General features: G+C 46.5%; 1 protein-coding gene across 2 annotated transcripts in view; it reads left to right on the forward strand.

The window, feature by feature from the left end:
* Positions 1-19686, forward strand: part of aldh1l1 (aldehyde dehydrogenase 1 family, member L1) — a 79962-nt gene that overhangs the window by 25173 nt on the left and 35103 nt on the right. Inside the window, exons 4-13 of one of the 2 annotated variants that reach the window (XM_041191582.1) lie at positions 319-420; positions 1438-1527; positions 5229-5363; positions 5640-5765; positions 7488-7579; positions 13348-13495; positions 15334-15453; positions 15825-15952; positions 17070-17220; positions 19527-19597. In XM_041191582.1, the coding sequence (XP_041047516.1) occupies positions 319-420; positions 1438-1527; positions 5229-5363; positions 5640-5765; positions 7488-7579; positions 13348-13495; positions 15334-15453; positions 15825-15952; positions 17070-17220; positions 19527-19597 (1163 nt within the window). The remainder of the gene's footprint in view (positions 1-318; positions 421-1437; positions 1528-5228; positions 5364-5639; positions 5766-7487; positions 7580-13347; positions 13496-15333; positions 15454-15824; positions 15953-17069; positions 17221-19526; positions 19598-19686) is intronic. The other variant, XM_041191584.1, reaches the window with a different exon arrangement.

Genomic DNA, 19686 nt, shown 5'->3' on the forward strand with positions numbered 1-19686 from the left:
CTGGACATTAAGGAGGAAGCCCCTGCTCTTCTTCAAAATAGCACCCTGGGATTCTTCATGTCCAACTGAAAGCTCAGACGTGGTTTAGCATTTTACCTGAAAGACGGCACCTTCAACTGTGCAGCACCTCCGCAGTACTGCTCTGGTGGTGACAGCCGGGATTCTGTGCTCAGGTACCACAGATTTGTGATTCAGAGGTGGGAGAGCCAGCCTTGGCTGACTCACTGGGGGCTATTATTACTTGATCAGACAGAGGGACCGGGGCTAGTCCAAATGCTGGCCTGTACAACACCAAAGCTGTGTTTGACATGTTGACAGGTGGAATCTGTGGAACTCATTGCCACTGGGAAGGCCCCAAGAATTGTACAGCCAACTGAAGGGGTAACTTATGAGGGAATTCAGAAGAAAGAAAATGCAAAGGTAATGAATTCTTTTTGGTTACAAATTAATAGAGTCCAGTTACTTTATTTTCCCTTGTAAACTTTCTTTTTGGAATAACCTTGGCAGCACTTTCATCATCATCAGCAAGCTGGCTGAGAAAGGTTACTGAGTGACAGCGTGAGGGAGCTGGATTAATGTCAGTAGAGATACAGTCAGTAACACAGGGCGCTGTGGGGAGAGCGGTTACTGAGTGACAGTGTGAGAGAGCTGGATTCACATCAGTAGAGATACAGTCAGTAGCACAGGGAGCTGGGGGGAGAGCAGTTACTGAGTGACAGTGTGAGAGGGCTGGATTAACCTCAGCAGAGATACAATCAGTAACACAGGGCACTGGGGGAGAGGGGTTACTGAGTGACAGTGTAAGGGAGCTGGATTAACATCAGTAGAGATACAGTCAGTAACACAGGGCGCTGGGGGAGAGGGGTTACTGAGTGACAGTGTGAGGGAGCTGGATTAACATCAGTAGAGATACCGTCACTAACACAAGGCGCTGGGGGAGAGGGGTTACTGAGTGACAGTGGGGAGGGAGCTGGGTTAACATCAGTAGAGATACAGTCAGTAACACAGGGCACTGGGGTGAGAGGGATTACTGAGTGACAGTGTGAGGGAGCTGGATTCACATCAGTAGAGATACAGTCAGTAACACAAGGTGCTGGGGGAGAGGGGTTACTGAGTGACAGTGTGAGGGAGCTGGATTAACATCAGTAGAGATACAGTCAGTAACATAGGGCGCTGGGGGGAGAGGGGTTACTGAGTGACAGTGTGAGGGAGCTGGATTCACATCAGTAGAGATACAGTCAGTAACACAAGGCGCTGGGGGAGAGGGGTTACTGAGTGACAGTGTGAGGGAGCTGGATTCACATCAGTAGAGATACAGTCAGTAACGCTGGGGGGAGAGGGATTACTGAGTGACAGTGTGAGCTTTGAGTTAGACAATGGATACAGACATTTGGTTGCTCAGAGGACCACTGCCTTAATCATTGCTTTGCTGTGCAGATTGACTGGGCTCAGCCAGCGGAGGCCCTTCACAACTGGATCAGGGGCCATGACAAGGTTCCTGGAGCCTGGTCCGAGGTCAACGGACATGTAAGTGTTGAGTGGAATAATGGCAAAGGAATTGACCCGAATGAAGGGTCTCTATGGTGATAAAATTATTAAAATGTTCAGAAAAAGCACTAAGTGAATTGGGCTGAGGCCACGTGTGACTGGGAGAAGGATGGGGTGGGGAAGGGGATGCATGTCCTTAAATCTCTCTCTCTTCAAGGAGATCACCTCTCAATCACCATATTCAGGGGGAGGTTTCTGACTGGCTGATGATGAAATAAACCTCTGACGTATTCCCTGAACATTCCAAAGCCCTTCACAGCCAATCAATTACTTTTGAAGTGTGGTCACGTGTTTCCTAGGCAATCGTGGTGCAGAGCAAGATCCCACAAGTTAATGAGATTCAAAACCAAATGATTTGTTTATGGCCATGTTGGTTGAGGAATGGATATCTGCCTAGGCAAATGGGCAGCTCTGCTCTGTTCGGCTTCCGAGAGTGCCAAAGTCATAGTGAAAGAGGAAGTAGAAGACACACTAGATGGACTAAGAATTTATAAAGAGGAGGTATTAGATAGACTGGTTGTACTTAAAGTTGACAAGTTACAAGGACCGGATGAGGTGCATCCAAGGATAGTGAGGGAAATGAGGGTGGAAGCCATGGAGGCACTGGCCATTATCTTCCTATCCTCCTTAGATACGGGGTGGTGCCAGAGGACTGGAGAACTGCAAATGTTATGCCCTTACTCAAAAAAGGCTGCAAGGATAAAGCCAGCGACTATAGGCCAGTCAGTTTAACCTTGGCGGTGAGAAAACTTCTGTAAATGATAATCTGGGGCAAAATTAATAATCACTTGGATAAATGTGGACTAACTGAGGAGAGCCAGCATGGATTTAAGGGCAAATTATGTTTAACTAATCCAATTTGGTTTTTTTTGATGAGTTAACAATCAGGGTTGATGAGGGTACTGTGGTTGATGTGGTGTACCTTTGATAAAGGGCCACATATGATGAGTGGTTGTTTTTCAGATTGGGGGAAGGTTTATGGAGGGGTTGTCCAGGAGTCGGTATTAGGACCACTGCTTTTCTTGATCGATATTAATGACCTGGACTTGGATGTTGTTACGAGTGGTTCCCAGGTGAGATCCCCCAATTTGTTATGATCCCGGGCGAGGTACCCCAAATTCTTAGGCTCCGGGTCAGGAGCGATAAACCAGCTCCCTTTCCTTATTCAGCCCCCTCTGTTGGTCGCAATAAGGTTAATTTAGAAAGGATCCCTTCCCTCATGGATACCATTTCCCAGTCTGAATGTATTTATGTTTTGAAAGGAGCCAATTTAACCAGGCTTCCTTAGTTTATTAGTTACCAAACGCAAGAGAAATAATAAAACCATAACACACATTCGCACAGATTAGAAATGCCAAAATGAGTCCAAAAATAAAAGTTAAAAAGATATACAAATCGGTCCTATAGCTTGTGCGTGAGGAGTAGATGGTGAAATGTTGCGGCCGTTAAGTTGGGTGATTCCATTGGCACTGACTTTGGCAGTTGAGCAGTTGGTTTGGAGATTCTTAGTTCTGCAGGTTAGCTGAAAGGAGGTTCCCTGTTTCCTTTTCGACTGTGACTTTGCTGACTCATGACTTGCCTCCAGCAATCAGAGAGAGAGTTTTTTTTACCTGCAAGCGTAGGGATGCCCAGTTGATGTTCTTCAGCTGTGACCTTCACAGCACACACACACACACACACACACACACCAGAACAGAACACAAGACCAGTACACAGAAGTAGGGTTGCAGTTGATATTTTTAAACCCGTTTCCTTGTGTGTTTCTGGAAGGTAAAAAACAAACATGTCTTCTACCCAGATCTGTTTTCTTTTCAACTCAGTTCATGTTCACAGTCTGGGATATAACTCAACAGGAAGTGATTTTGGCTGAGATGGCAAACATTTTCCATCAAGAAGGCAGCTCACCACCACCTTCTCAAGGGCAATTAGGTATGGGTAATAAATGCTGGCCCAGCCAGTGATGCCCACATCCCATGAATGAATAACAAAATACAATTCTAAAGGGGATGCAGGAGCAGAGGGACCTGGGATATATGCGTATAAATCATTGAAGGTGGCAGGGCAGATTGAGAAAGTGGTTAATAAGGCATATGGGATCCTGGGTTTTCTAAATAGAGACGTAGAGAACAAAAGCAGGAAGTTATGATAAAGCTTTATAAAACTACAGCTTGTCCTCACCTGGAGATTGCGTCCAATTCCACACAACACACATTAGGAAGGTTGTGAAGGCTTTAGAGAGAGTGCAGAAAAGGTTTATGAGAATGGTCCCAGGGATGAGGAAGTCAGTTACATGGATAGATTGGAGAAGCTGGGAGTGTTCTCCTTGAAGAAGTGAAGGTTAAGAGGAGATTTGATAGAGGTGTTCAAAATCATGGGGGGTCTGGACAGAGTAGATAGGGAGAAACTGTTCCCATTGCTGGAAGGATCGAGAACTAGAGGGCACAGATTCAAGGCAATAATTGGCTATAGAACCAAAGGTGACACAAGGAAATCTTTTTTCACGCAGCGAGTGGTTAGGATTTGGACTGCACTGCCTGAGAGTGTGGTGGAGGCAGGGTCAATTGAGGCTTCCAAAAAGAAAATGGATAAACACCTGAAGGAAAGTTGGAGGGCTACAGGAAAAAGGTGGTGGGTGGGCCTAGCTGAGTTGCTCTCACAGAGAGCTAGCATGGATACGACAGGCTGAATAGCCAGCTTCTTTACTCGAACCATTCCATGGTTCTATAGAAGATGGATTATAAGGCCACATATCCACATTTACCCATGACACAAAAATTGGTGGCATTGTAACCACCATGGACAGAAGCATAAAACTGATAGAATAGACCATGCGCTTCCTAAAGATTCTCCCACTGTGACCCCATCTTGAGAATTGAAAATTGCTGTGACCCCACTGTGTGTGGACCAGGAGGGGAGTTAGAGCTGTGATCGGGGTGAGGGGTGATAGGAAGAGATGGGAGCCTGGGGGGGAGACAATGGGGGAGAGTTGTGAGAGCCCGGTGGTGAAGGTGAAGAGCTGTGGGAGAGGGGGAAAGGGAGAGGGAGCCGTGGGAGAGGGGGCAAGAGGGAGGGAGCTGTGGGAAGAGGGGGAAAAGGGGTGGAACTGAAGGAGAGGGGACAGGAGGAAGAGAGCTGTGAGTGTTTTTTAGCCTGCTGGGATTTTAAAACTAATTCACCTACCATTTCACTGGCTTTTTTGGAAAAGGATCTTGAGGCCTCAAAGACCTGTCAGTTAGGCCATACCTGCTATTGGAAAAAGAACGTGAGGAATTCAAGGGTCCTGACAGCTGTTTGCACTCGATCCGAGTTCCACTGCAGCCATTGCTGCCTTGAATCTCGCAAACCCAAAATCTTGTCTGGAGTTACAACCCACAGTTTGGGCAGACCTGCATGAAGTGAATGGGTAAAGTTCTAAACACAAGGGGTACTAGAAGTTTGGAACCCTCCCCAAATAGCAACTGATACTAGATCAATTGTTAATTTTCAATCCGAGATTGACAGATTTTTGTTATCCAAAGGTATTAAGCGAAATGGGGCAAAGTCAGACATTTGAGGTTACATCACAGATCAGCTAAGATCTCACTGAATGGCAGAACAGGCTCAAGGGGCTGAATGGCCTCCTCATTTTCTGGTGGGTGTGTAACAAAACACAGCAATATTTTTTCCCTCTTCGATTTCAGAAACTGACATTTTTTGGTTCGACGTTGATCAGTAACTCCCCTCCCCAGGGTCAGACGCTGGACATCCCTGGAGCTCACACACCTGCCATTGTTTGCAAAAATGGCCTGGTTCTCTATGGAAATGACGGTAAAATGGTAATAAATCTTTTATTCAAACTCTGAATCCTGCACCATCGGAAACCTTTCTTCTATATTGTCTGATTGAAGCAAGGAGGGTAATAAATAGGACTCGCTTGGGGTGAGCTCTAACTGACGGGGTCATTGGGGGGGAGGTGATGGTTAATGGGCAGGTTTCATGTGATTGATGCTTTTTGTGTTCCCGCCCACATTAAATTTGAGCCCCAGTCACCTCTTGGGATGATGGTTCCTTCAAAAACACATGATCTTCAAAAACACATGGTCTTCTTTCAGCTTCTGGTGAAAAATCTCCAGTTTGAAGATGGCAAAATGATCCCAGCCTCCAAGTACTTTTCCTCTTCAGAAAGTTCATCATTGGAGTTGACCGAAGAGGAGAAAAAACTCAAAGAGGAAGTCCGAGTAAGTGATTCAGGAGAAACGTCTTTACCCGGAGAGGGGGCAGAGTTTGGAACTCGCTCCCACAGGCATTGGTTGAGGTGAATAGTGTCGATACATTTGGGGGGAAGCTGGGTAAACACATGAGGCAGAAAGGAGTAGAAGGAGATGTTGATAGGGTGAGTTGAAGAGGAGTGAGAGAGGGCTCGTGTGGAGCATAAGAAATAGGGGCAGGAACAGGCCATGCTGCTCCACCACCCATGAGTTCAACTCCACTGTCCCGCCTGTTTCCCTTGATTCCATTCAAGTTCGAACAGCAGCGTAGCCAAATGGTCTTTTTCTACCCTATACAACCTGTGCAGGTTTCCTCACTCGCTGACTGTCAGGGGCTTGTGTGATATGATTTTGGGCATTCAGAACTTGAATCTTCCTGGTTGTGGGCCCACAGTGTAACATCTCAGCTGATTTAGCAGGAACTTAGTAAACTCACTGAGCGGCTGCAAAATGAGAATATTGAAAATATTTCATTCTGATACAGAACAAGTTATTCTTCTGAAGTTGGGACTGAGGCACATTGCTTACACAGTATAGAGGGAGCTTTAGTCTGTATCTAACCCTGTGCTGTACCTGCCCTGGGAGTGTTTGATGGGGCAGTGTAGAGGGAGCTTTACTCTGTATCTAACCCCGTGCTGTACCTGCCCTGGGAGTGTTTGATGGGGCAGTGTAGAGGGAGCTTTACTCTGTATCTAACCCCGTGCTGTACCTGTCCTGGGAGTGTTTGATGGGGACAGTGTAGAGGGAGTTTTACTCTGTATCTAACCCCATGCTGTACCTGTCCTGGGAGTGTTTGATGGGGACAGTGTAGAGGGAGTTTTACTCTGTATCTAACCCCGTGCTGTACCTGTCCTGGGAGTGTTTGATGGGGACGGTGTAGAGGGAGTTTTACTCTGTATCTAACCCTGTGCTGTACCTGTCCTGGGAGTGTTTGATGGGGACAGTGTAGAGGGAGTTTTACTCTGTATCTAACCCCGTGCTGTACCTGTCCTGGGAGTGTTTGATGGGGACAGTGTAGAGGGAGTTTTACTCTGTATCTAACCCCGTGCTGTACCTGTCCTGGGAGCGTTTGATGGAGACAGTGTAGAGGGAGATTTACTCTGTATCTAACCCCGTGCTGTACCTGTCCTGGGAGTGTTTGATGGGGACAGTGTAGAGGGAGCTTTACTCTGTATCTAACCCCGTGCTGTACCTGTCCTGGGAGTGTTTGATGGGGACAGTGTAGAGGGAGGTTTACTCTGTATCTAACCCTGTGCTGTACCTGTCCTGGGAGTGTTTGATGGGGACAGTGTAGAGGGAGTTTTACTCTGTATCTAACCCCGTGCTGTACCTGTCCTGGGAGCGTTTGATGGAGACAGTGTAGAGGGAGATTTACTCTGTATCTAACCCCGTGCTGTACCTGTCCTGGGAGTGTTTGCTGGGGACAGTGTAGAGGGAGTTTTACTCTGTATCTAACCCCATGCTGTACCTGTCCTGGGAGTGTTTGATAATAATACTGTTTATCTTTCATTCCCAGCACCAGAACTGACCCCTTTATAGGCAAAATATTAAGCAAAATATATTTTCAGGAATAATCCAGTTTCTGTTGGTTCTTTCTGATAAGGTGCCTCATTCATCAAACCACCACTTGTTGATTCTGCGTCAGTAGCTCCTCCTGTTTTTTAAAGTTTCTTCATGTTTTGTTTTGATTAGGTTATCTGGAAGGGCATCCTCACTAATGTAGCAGAAATTGTCGATTCAACAGATTTTTTCAAGTCGGGAGCTGCATCGATGGATGTGATCAGGTAACAGCCCTCGCCATGAAGTGATCACCTAAGGGCCTCAATTGATAATGGGGCTGGAAGGCCGTCCATGGGCTTTCCTGCTACAGATTTAACCAGGGCAGAGGAGGGAAGGTGACAGAATGGCCACTTGCCACCTTCCCAGTTGATTAAATACCCCTCGCCACCAAATTTGCCTTGGGGGATGGTTCAGCGTTACAGATTGACGATGACCCTTCATCCGAACTGAGGAAAGATACAAATGTCACAGTTTTTGAACAAGTGAAGGGGCATCATGAGGTTATGGTGGGGTGGGGGGGGGTGGCGGTGGGTGGGGGGGGTGGTTGTTGGTGGGGGTGGTGGTGAAAGCTCAAAATGGAAGGTCTGTAATAGGGCTGGAGAGATTAAACGACAAAAGATTTTGTGGTAATCAGTAAAGCAGCAAAAGATGTGTCCAGATGGGGTTTGAATGGCTGGCAGCTGTCCAAATGTAATGTCAATAATGAATAAAGAAAGAAATGAGTCAAAATGGAGGCAGAGATTCTGATTGAAAATTGTTGAGCTCAATGTTGAATCCAGTCGGCTACCTTCCTTTTTTTTATTCATTCACGGGATGTGGCCTTCGCTGGCTGGGCCAGCATTTATTGCCCATCCCTAGTTGCCCTTGGGAAGGTGATGGTGAGCTGCCTTCTTGAAACGCTACCCTGAGGAACTCCTGCAGTGATGTCCTGGAGCCGAGATGACTGACCCCCAACAACCACAACCATCTTCCTTTGTGCTGGGTATGACTCCAACCAGCGGAGAGTCGATGTGGTGCAAGTACCTGGTATGGGCCTCCATGTGTGCCAGGCAGTGGAAGTAGCAAGTGATAGACAGAGCTAAGCGATCCCACAACCAATGGATCAGATCTAAGCTCTGCAGTCCTGCCACATCCAGTCGTGAATAGTGGTGGACAATTAAACAACTGACTAGAGGAGGAGGCTCCACAAATATCCCCATCCTCAATGATGGGATGCCCAGCACATCAGTGCAAAAGATAAGGATGAAGCATTTGCTACAATCTTCAGCCAGAAGTTCCAAGTGGATGATCCATCTCAGCCTCCTCCTGAGGTACCCAGCATCACAGATGCCAGTCTTCAGCCAATTCAGTTCACTTCACATGACATCAAGAAATGGCTGAGGCACGAGATACTTCAAAGGCTATGGGCCCTGAGAACATGCCAGCAATAATATTGAATTCTGTGCTCCAGAACTACCCACACTCCTAGCCAAGCTGTTTCAGTACAGCTACAACACTGACATCTACCTGGAAATGTGGAAAATTGTGTAGGTATGTCCTGTCCACAAAAAGCAGGACAAATCCAACTCGGTCAATTACTGCCCCATCAGTCTACTTCTGATCATTAGCAAAGTGATTGAAGGGGTCATCAACAGTGCTATCAAGCGGCACTTACTCAGCAATAACCTGCTCACTGATGCCCAGTTTGGGTTCTGCCAGGGTCACTCAGCTCCTGACCTCATTACAGCCTTGGTTCAAACATGGACAAAAGAGCTGAATTCCCGAGGTGAGGTGAGAGTGACTGCCCTTGACATCAAGGCAGCATTTGACCGAGTGTGGCTTCAAGGAGCCCTAGCAAAACTGGAGTCAATAGGAATCAGGGAGAAAACTCTCCCCTGTTTGGAGTTATACCCAGCACAAAGGAAGATGGTTGTGGTTGTTGGAGGTCAGTCATCTCAGCTCCAGAACATCACTGCAGGAGTTCCTCAGGGTAGTGTCCTCGGCCCAACCATCTTCAGCTGCTTCATCAATGATCTTTCTTCCATCATAAGGTTGGAAGTGGGGATGTTCACTGATGATTGCACAATGTTCACCATTTGCAACTCCTCAGGTACTGAAGCAGTCCATGTCCAAATGCAGCAAGACCTGGACAATATCCAGGCTTTGGCTGACAAGTGGCAAGTAACATTCATGCCACACAAGTGCCAGGCAATAGTAATTTCAAGAAGAGAGAATCTAACCATCTTCCCTTGACATTCAATGGCATTACTATCACTATCAACATCCTGGGGTTTGCCAGTGACCAAAAATTGAACTGGACCAGCCATGTAAATAGTGACTACAAGAGCAGGTCAGAGACTGAGAATTCTAAGGCAAATAACTCAACTCCTGGCTCCCCGAAGCCTGTCCACCATCTACAACGCACAAGTCAGGAGTGTGATGGAATACTCCCCACTTGCCTGGATGAGGTGCAGCTCCAACAACAATCAAGAAGCTTGACACCATCCAGGACAAAGCAGCCCACTTGATTGGCACCCCTTCCACCAACTTAAACATTTACTCCCTCCAAACCGACACACAGTGGCAGCAGTGTGTGTACCATCTACAAGATGCACTGCAGGAACACACCAAGGCTCCTTCGCCTTCCAAACACGTGACCACTACCATCTAAAAGGACAAGGGCAGCAGACACATGGGAACACCACCACCTGGAAGTTCCCCTCCAAGCCACTCACCATCTTGACTTGGAAATATTTTGCTGTTCCTTCACTGTCGCTGGGTCAAAATTCTGGAACTCCCTCCCTAACAGCACTGTGGGTGTACCTACACCATAGGGACTGCAGCGGTTCAAGAAGGCAGCTCACCACCACCTTCTCAAGGGCAATTAGGGATGAGCAATAAATGCTGGCCCAGACAGCGATGCCCACTTCAGTAGCCAGTGATACCCACATCCCATGAACGAATACATTTTTAAAAAACGTGACTCGATTCCCCACACCAACATGGTTGCTTCTTAACTGCCCTTTGAAGTGAGCCACTCAGTTGTATCAAACCAATGGTACATGAAGGCTTCCCACTATCATCTTTTTAGAGCAACTTGGGATGGGCAATAAATTCTGGCCTTTCCTCAAGTGATGCTCACAATAGAATGAATAAAGTAAATGGACCAATTATTGACAGAGAGATTTCCAACACCAAGCTCGGAAAAGTACAATTCTCAGACATACTGAATCGGAAGATTGATGAAACACTGACACTGGAGAATGATAAATATTGAGGTTAAAAGCTCTGAGAGTTATAAAAAATTCTATTTTTGCTTCTTGCTGAATCACCTGTCAAAGTCCTACGTTTACAAGTTAATGATAACCCTAATACTTTCAAGTAGGCAGATGCTGTAAACTCATTCCTGGCTCTAGTGCAAAACCAAGGTTCCTTGAACTGTGCTTGAACTTGCATTTCTACAACTTGCACTTAGACTGTATCTTTTAATGTAGTGAAATATCCCAGCAGTGTCACTCAGACAGAATTGCACACAAAGCTTCACAAGGAGACATAAGGGCTTTGGATAATGGATAGGAAACAGAGAGTGGGCACAAATGGGCCATTTTCAAGTTGCCAAGCAGTGAATAGTGGAGTGCCGCAAGGATCAGTGCTGGGTCCTCAGCTATTTACAATCTATATTAACGACTTGGATAAAGAGACAGAGAGTAATGTATCTACATTTGCTGCAGATACCAAGCTAAGCAGAAAGCTAAGCTGTGGGGAGGACACAGAGAGACTGCAAAAAGATATAGACAGGTTAAGTGAGTCAATATCAGGAAAGTGTAATAATTTTCATAATGTTATTGAAATTTATTATACGGTAGGAATAGTGTGTGTCTATGTGTGTGTGTGTGTAGGGAGGGACTTAAATGAATTAAGGACAGCTGATCTGAAGGCTTGGATGTATCAGAAGAGAAGCTAGGTTTGAAATGTTAAATAGGTAAACATGGCTAGAGTTTTAGAATATGAGGTGTAAAGGGAAAATTTGCAAATTTAGATAAACCAGAGTAATTTGAATTTCAGAAGAGGTGGTGAAATGTTACACTTAGCCAGAAGAAGACAAACAGTGTGTTTATTTTTCCCAAAGCTTAAGTTTGTACTATAAGAGATTTTTATTATTTAAAAAGTAAAGTTGAAAAGACATATTGGGACAATGGGATTTACATTAAAAAGGGAGAAACCTGTATAAAGGAGATGAGGTTATATGTAAAAAGAAGGCATTCTAAGATCCAAGAAGTGTGAAAAGCCTCCAGCCTCTAAGCCTTAAATTATTGTCTACATGAACTGAAGTAAAGAAAACTCAGTCTGAATTCCACTGTTCAGGGTACCGTGTTTACTTTATCTGGGTTCTTTAAAATTTATGTGTTTAACTGTTGCCTTAACAGAGGTGTAACTGGGAGTTAGATTAACTAGGGGGGCTAAGAGTTATCATAGTATTAATTTGTAAAACTATGTGGTGCTTAAAAGCATTTTTTATTATTAACAAAGGTTTAATTTAGTTTTGTAAGAAACCTATAAGACTCGGTGATCTCAAATGGAATTCAAGGCATAAATACAAGTTGTTTCAAGTTTCCCTCTGGGATTGAACAGCTCAGCATTTACCATCCACTGTGCCATAGAAGTTGACAACAAGATGGCAGAGGGGTATAATGTAGGGAAATGTGAAGTTATTCACTTTGATTGTAAGAGTAGAAAAGCAGAATACTTTTTAAAAGACTAGAAATTTGTTAAGTGTTGACCTTCAAAGAGACTTGGGTGTGCTCATACAAGGACCGCAGAAAGTTACCGTATAGGTAAGAGCAAGCAATTAGGAAGGCAAATGGCGTATTGGCTTTTATTACAAGGGGATTGGAGTACGAAAAAACAAAGTCTTGCTACAGCTTTACAGGATTTTGGTGAGACCACATCTGGAATACTGTGTGCAGTTTTGGTCTCCACATTTAGGAAAAGATATACTTGCACTGGAGACGGTACAGAGAATGTTCGCTAAATTGGTCTGTAGGATGAGGGGGCTGTCCTATGATGAAAGGCTGAGTAAATTGGCCTTATATTCTCTTGAGTTTAGAAGAACGTGAGGTGATCTCATTGAAACTCACAAGACTCTGACGGGGTTTGATAGGGTGGACGTTGAGAGATTGTTTCCACTGTTCGGGGAACCTAAAATACGGGGGCACAGTCTCAGGATAAGGGGTCGATCATTCAGGACTGAGATGAGGAGAAATTACTTCAAAGGCTTGTGAATCTTTGGAATTCCCTACCCCAGAGAGTTGTGGATTCTCCATCGTTGAATACATTTAAGGCTGGGGTGGACAAATTAAGGGATACGGGGACCGTGCGGGGAAGCGGAGTTGTAGCCCAAGATCAGCCATGATCGTATTGAATGTGGTAGCAGGCTCGTCGGGCCGAATGGTCTCCTCTTGCTTCTATTTCTTGTGTTCTTGTGGCAGATCAACAAAACTGTCATGGAAGGAGGTTCTAAGGAACCTCTTAAATAAGGAGAGAGGTAAAAAGACAGAGAGGTTTTGGGAGAGATTTTCAGAGATAAGGGCCCGGCCACAAAGGCACAACAACCAATGGTAAACTATTAAAATTGGAGATGCTCAAGGAAGCCAGAATTAAAGGACTGCAGGGATCTCTGAGGGTTGTAGCCTGGAGAAGATTCCAGAGATAGTAAGGGGTGAGGCCAAGGAGTGATTTGAAAATAAACGTTCTAGAAAGAAGGAGCCGTTGTGTTACTTTTACTCCAAATTGAGAGAGATATGAGATATATCCATCTCACCCTTCTAATTTTAATTTTACCCACTCAGTGGGGATGAGGCAATTTTGAATCAAATCCCAGTTTTATTGAGTTTACTCTTCGCTGGTTTGATTGGGCTAGAAAATCAGACAAGGGCGTAAATCAGGCACCCAAACTGTAGCTTCAAATTCAGCAGCAAAATGGAGGAAGCTTTCTCATTCTTGTTGCCTGCAGACTGGTGGAAGAAATCAAGCTGAAATGTGGTGGTCTTCAGCTGCAGAATGAAGATGTCTACATGGCCACCACATTCGAAGACTTGACGCAGATGCTCGTGAGGAAACTCCGAGGGGAAGATGAAGAGGAGGAGCTACTGATAGACTTTGTACGTAGCGTCTGCATTAATAATCCATACATCAAAGGTTAAAGATTGTCCTACTCTTTAAAGTAGAATTATCTCAAGAATGTAGGATAGCATCAACAAATCAAGATCACTATCTCAGCCAATTTGTGATTCTCTCGGGCCAAATCCCCTATCTCTCCACTCTCTACTGATTCACAAATTGATTCATAATCTTTTGAATCTCAGTATGTTCAAGTAAAGGAGCAGACATTCCACCCAACCCCAGTCTAATCCCACTCCCTCCTCGCTCTGCCCAGTCTAATCCCAATCTCTTCTCCACCCAGTCTAATCCCACTCTCTCCTCGCTCCGCCCAGTCTAATCCCACTCTCTCTTCACTCTGCCCAGTCTAATCCCACTCTCTCCTCAATCCACCCAGTCTAATCCCACTCTCTCTTCGTTCCACCCAGTCTAATTCCACTTTCTCCTCACTCAACCCAGTCTAATCCCAATCTCTTCTCCACCCAGTCTAATTCCACTTTCTCCTTGCTCTGCCCAGTCTAATCCCAATCTCTTCTCCACCCAGTCTAATCCCACTCTCTCCTTGCTCCGCCCAGTCTAATCCCACTCTCTCCTCGCTCCGCCCAGTCTAGTCCCACTCTTCACTTTGCTCCCCATGTGCCTTAATATCTCCCCTTTTCAAACCAGTACTAATTCTCTTTTAAAAGATTTTTGGCTCTGGTTTAACAATGGAGGTGCTCCAACCCTTTGGTCCTTAGGTCTTTCCAATGGGCCTGGCTTCACCCTATATCTTGCAATCTCCCTGTACCTGAGCTCGCATCTTTCAGTCCATCCTCTCAGCATGATATCCATTGATGGGTCTGCCAATAGGAGTCACTGGACTGTGATCAGGAGTAAGAACCCTGGCTGTTTAGATAGAAAAGCTGTGGAGAAGGCCTGGGCACTGGAGAGATTAGTCCTGAAGTGAGATAAGATGAGAGGTAGCAGACAGAAGCTTGAGGGTTTGACTCCATTGGGATGGAAGGGAAGATGATGGAAGAGGAGGAATTGAACAACACTGAAGTTCAAGGAGGTCAGAATCACAGAATTGTTACAACACAGAAAGAGGCCATTCAGTCCGTCATGTCTATGCCGGCTATCTGAATAGGCAATTCCCCTAGTGCCATTGCCCCTGCCGTCTCCCCATGACCCTGCACACTCTTCCTATTTAGCTAACAGTCTAATTCCCTTTTGAATTCTCTGATTGAATCTGCCTCCACCACACTCAGGCAGTGCATTCCAGACCCTAACCACTCACTGTGTAAAAAGTATTTTCCTCATATCTCCATTGCTTCTTTTACCGATTGGTTTAAATCGATGCTCTCTCCTTCTTGATCCATTCATGAGTGAGAGCAGTTTTTCTCTATCTCCTCTGTCCAGACCCCTTATGATTTTGAACAAATCTCCTCAGCCAGCCATCTTTTCTCCAAGCTGAGTTAGAATATGCAAACTGTGTAATAATGGGGGTCAATGAATGATTTGTCGTGTTTGTTAGGGATGTAATTGTGGGGATAATTCCCAGAAGGCCACATGGACTGAGCTGACTTCATTCCCTCATGATCCTCCCTGGTATGTAGAGCTACTGAACTTTGGATTTGAAAAGCTGTGTCTGATCTCTCAGGAGTTAGGGAGGGTGGGCTGACTGCACATTCCACGTGGAGCAGACAGAAACTCTACCTGTCTGACTCTGTCAATAGGGGGATGAGGATGGGTTTCGGCTCGTGTTGGACATCTGATTGACCAAACAGAGTTACAGTATCTAACCGGGAGCTCCAGGGCGATGAGCTTTGGTTGTAAATTGCTCCTGTTTTTTGAATTACAGTTTGAGACGAGGGTTAACAACCTGACTCTGCGAATACCTCACCAAGCCTTTATCAACGGACAGTTTGTAGATGCGGAAGGAGGGAAGTGGTATAACTCCATCAACCCAACAGATGGCTCTGTGAGTTCAGCTTACATGTTCAGTTCACATCTCCAACAAAACCGCTTGTAGCGAGTGAGAGAGAGAAAATCCCTATTCACTCTTTCTCTTTTTATTCACTCATTCCCTCTGCCCATCTCTTGCTCGCTATCTCATTCTCTCTCTTTCTCGTTTCCCTCATCCTCACTCTCTCATCCCCTGTCCTCTGTACCTATCTCTACTCTTTCTTTCTCTCTCATTCCACTGCCCCCATTTCTCCTTTTCTCTCTCTTTCCCTGTGCCACAGCCTCTCCATCATTCTCTGCCTCTCTCTCTCTCTGTCACACACTCCCTGTCTCTCATTCCCTGCCCCTCTACCTATCGCTCACTCTCTCATTGTCTCCATCTCCCAGGTGATCTGCAGAGTGTCCCTGGCCCAGGTATCTGATGTGGACAAGGCTGTAGAAGCAGCGAAAGAGGCATTTGAGACAGGGGAATGGGGGAGAATGAATCCCAGGGACAGGGGCAGAATGATTTACAGGTAAGTACTGAAAGCCAGTAACTAAAGAGCTTGTTAAATAGACAGAATCAACATTCTCCCTCAAAAATATGAGGAAACCAATAGCAGAGATTGGTTCTGATTCATAGATCAAATGTACCAACAAACTGTAACAGCTATTGGATGCAGGGCTCAGGTCTTTGGAAGGTTCTGGAATACAAAGGGGATGTTTTATATGGGCATCCTGGAGAAGGAGGGAAATAATGGGGAATGAACATTAGCCCCCTCATAATTGCCAGTATCAGAAAGAGTCACTCCCAGGACAGGTACAGCACGGGGTTAGATACAGAGTAAACCTCCCTCTACACTGTCCCCATCAAACACTCCCAGGACAGGTACAGCACGGGGTTAAATACAACAAAAGAACAGCATTTACATTTAACACAACAAACAATCCCAAGACACTTCTGTGAAGGTTATGAAACCAAATTTATCACTGAGCTTCATAACAACATAATAAGACCGGCAAGCAAACGCTTTGTCAAGGAGGTAGTTTTTAAGGAAGGAGGCAGAGGTGGAGAGGTTTAGGGAGGGAATCTCAGTGCTTGGAGCAATGGCAGCTGAATGCACAGCTATTAAAATGAGGACGTGCATGAGGCCAGAATCAAAAGAGGTCAGAGATCTTGGAGGGTTGTGGGGCTGGGGGGGTTTGCAGGGATAGGGAGGGGCAAGGCCGTTGAGTGATTTGAAAATAAGGTTGGAACTTTTAAATTCAAAGTGGTGTCAACCCAGGAGTCAATATGACTCAGTGAGTACCTGTCAGTGGTGGGAGGTGGAGAGGGTCCGGTGGGGTGGATGGGTGTGTGTGGGGGGGCAGAGGATGCTAGGACAAAGGGGGTAATGAGCATTCAGTGTTCTGACTTACACATAGAAAATAATCCTTGGCTAAAGATGAAAAAGCAGCTGTATCCCAGGGATAGGAGGTTCAGGACAAAGCTGGGGAAAGGAAAACCTCAGGCAAGTCCCCATTGATCAACATTGTTCCAGTGATCTAAAAAAGCAGGGAAGCATCATTCCAGGCACTAGCACTTATGGAAACTGACGGCTGCCTGAACTGAAATTTAGATTGATTGTGTCTGGGCATTCTTCTCATCTCTAGGCTGGCAGACTTGATGGAGCAGCACCAGGAGGAACTGGCGACAATCGAAGCTATCGACTCGGGCGCTGTTTACACCTTGGCGCTGAAAACCCACGTGGGGATGTCCATCCAAACCTTCCGCTACTTTGCTGGCTGGTGTGACAAGATTCAGGTTTGTGGTGCTCTGAACCACAGCTCCTGAGCGAGAATCCACAGGCCCATGCAAAATTCCCCACACCCCTACATACACCTAATGTGCACACACCTGTACGCCTACACACACCTGTACACCTACACACACCTGTACGCCTGCACACACCTGTACACCTACACACACCTGTACACCTACACACACCTGTATGCCTGCACACACCTGTACACCTACACACACCTGTACGCCTACACACACCTGTACGCCTACACACACCTGTATGCCTACACACACCTGTATACCTACACACACCTGTATGCCTGCACACACCTGTACACCTACACACACCTGTACACCTGCACACACCTGTACACCTGCACACACCTGTACGCCTAAACACACCTGTACACACCCGTACACCCACACACACCCATACACCTGCACACCTACACACACCTGTACACCCAAACACACCTGTACACCCGCACACACCCGTACACCCGCACACACCCATACACCTGCACACCTACACACACCTGTACACCTACACACACCTGTACACCTACACATACCTGTACACCTGCACACACCTGTACACCTACACACACCTGTACACCTACACACACCTGTAAGCCTGCACACACCTGTACACCTACACACACCTGTACACCTGCACACACCTGTACACCTACACACACCTGTACACCTGCACACACCCTTACACCTGCACACATCCATACACTTGCACACACCTGTACACCTGCACACACCTGTACACCTACACACACCTGTACACCCAAACACACCTGTACACCTACACACACCTGTAAACCTACACACACCTCTACACCTGCACACACCCATACACCTGCACACACCCATACACCCGCACACACAAGTACACTCACACACACCAGTACACCTACACACACCAGTACACCTACACACACCTGTACACCTGCACACACCCGTACACCCGCACACACCCATACACCTGCACACACCTGTACACCTACACACACCTGTACACCTGCACACATCCAGACACCTGCACACACCCTTACACCTGCACACATCCATACACTTGCACACACCTGTACACCTGCACACACCTGTACACCTACACACACCTGTACACCTGCACACACCCATACACCCGCACACACCAGTACACCTGCACACACCTGTACACCTGACATACCCGAACATCTGCACACACCTGTACACCTGACATACCCGAACATCCGCACACACCTGTACACCTGCACACACCTGTACACCTGACATACCCGAACATCTGCACACACCTGTACACCTGACATACCCGAACATCCGCACACACCTGTACACCTGCACACACCTGTACACCTACACACACCTGTACACCCAAACACACCTGTACACCTACACACACCTGTAAACCTACACACACCTCTACACCTGCACACACCCATACACCTGCACACACCCATACACCCGCACACACAAGTACACTCACACACACCAGTACACCTACACACACCAGTACACCTGCACACACCTGTACACCTGCACACACCCGTACACCCGCACACACCCATACACCTGCACACACCTGTACACCTACACACACCTGTACACCTGCACACATCCAGACACCTGCACACACCCTTACACCTGCACACATCCATACACTTGCACACACCTGTACACCTGCACACACCTGTACACCTACACACTCCTGTACACCTGCACACACCCATACACCCGCACACACCAGTACACCTGCACACACCTGTACACCTACACACACCTGTACACCTGCACACACCTGTACACCTGACATACCCGAACATCTGCACACACCTGTACACCTGACATACCCGAACATCCGCACACACCTGTACACCTGCACACACCTGTACACCTGACATACCCGAACATCTGCACACACCTGTACACCTGACATACCCGAACATCCGCACACACCTGTACACCTGCACACACCCGTACACCTGAACACACCCATACACCTGCACACACCCTTACACCTGCACACACCACACATCTGGACACATGCACACACCCTTACACCTACACACACCACACATCTGGACACCTGCACACACCCTTACACCTGCACACACCCGTACACCTGCACACACCCGTACACCTGCAGACACTTGTATATATTTGTACACATTTGTACATACCTGAACACACCTGTATACCTGCACACACTTGTACATATCTGCACACCCAAGTATAGTTGCTCATAACTGTGCACCTGCACCAGTTTGTGAGGGAAACGATTTATTTCATCACTAATGCTGCCTATCTCTCTGCAGGGCTGCACCATCCCCATTAACCAAGCTCGGCCCAATCACAACTTAACCTTTACCAAGAGGGAGCCGATTGGGTAAGAGTTTGATCTATGCTTGAGCTTTGACTTTTTTCCACAGGGAAGTTGACTGTGTCCTCAAACCAGCACCACTGTAACACCAGGGA

The sequence above is a fragment of the Carcharodon carcharias genome, chromosome 7, assembly GCF_017639515.1.
Source record: "Carcharodon carcharias isolate sCarCar2 chromosome 7, sCarCar2.pri, whole genome shotgun sequence".
NCBI lineage: Eukaryota > Metazoa > Chordata > Chondrichthyes > Lamniformes > Lamnidae > Carcharodon > Carcharodon carcharias.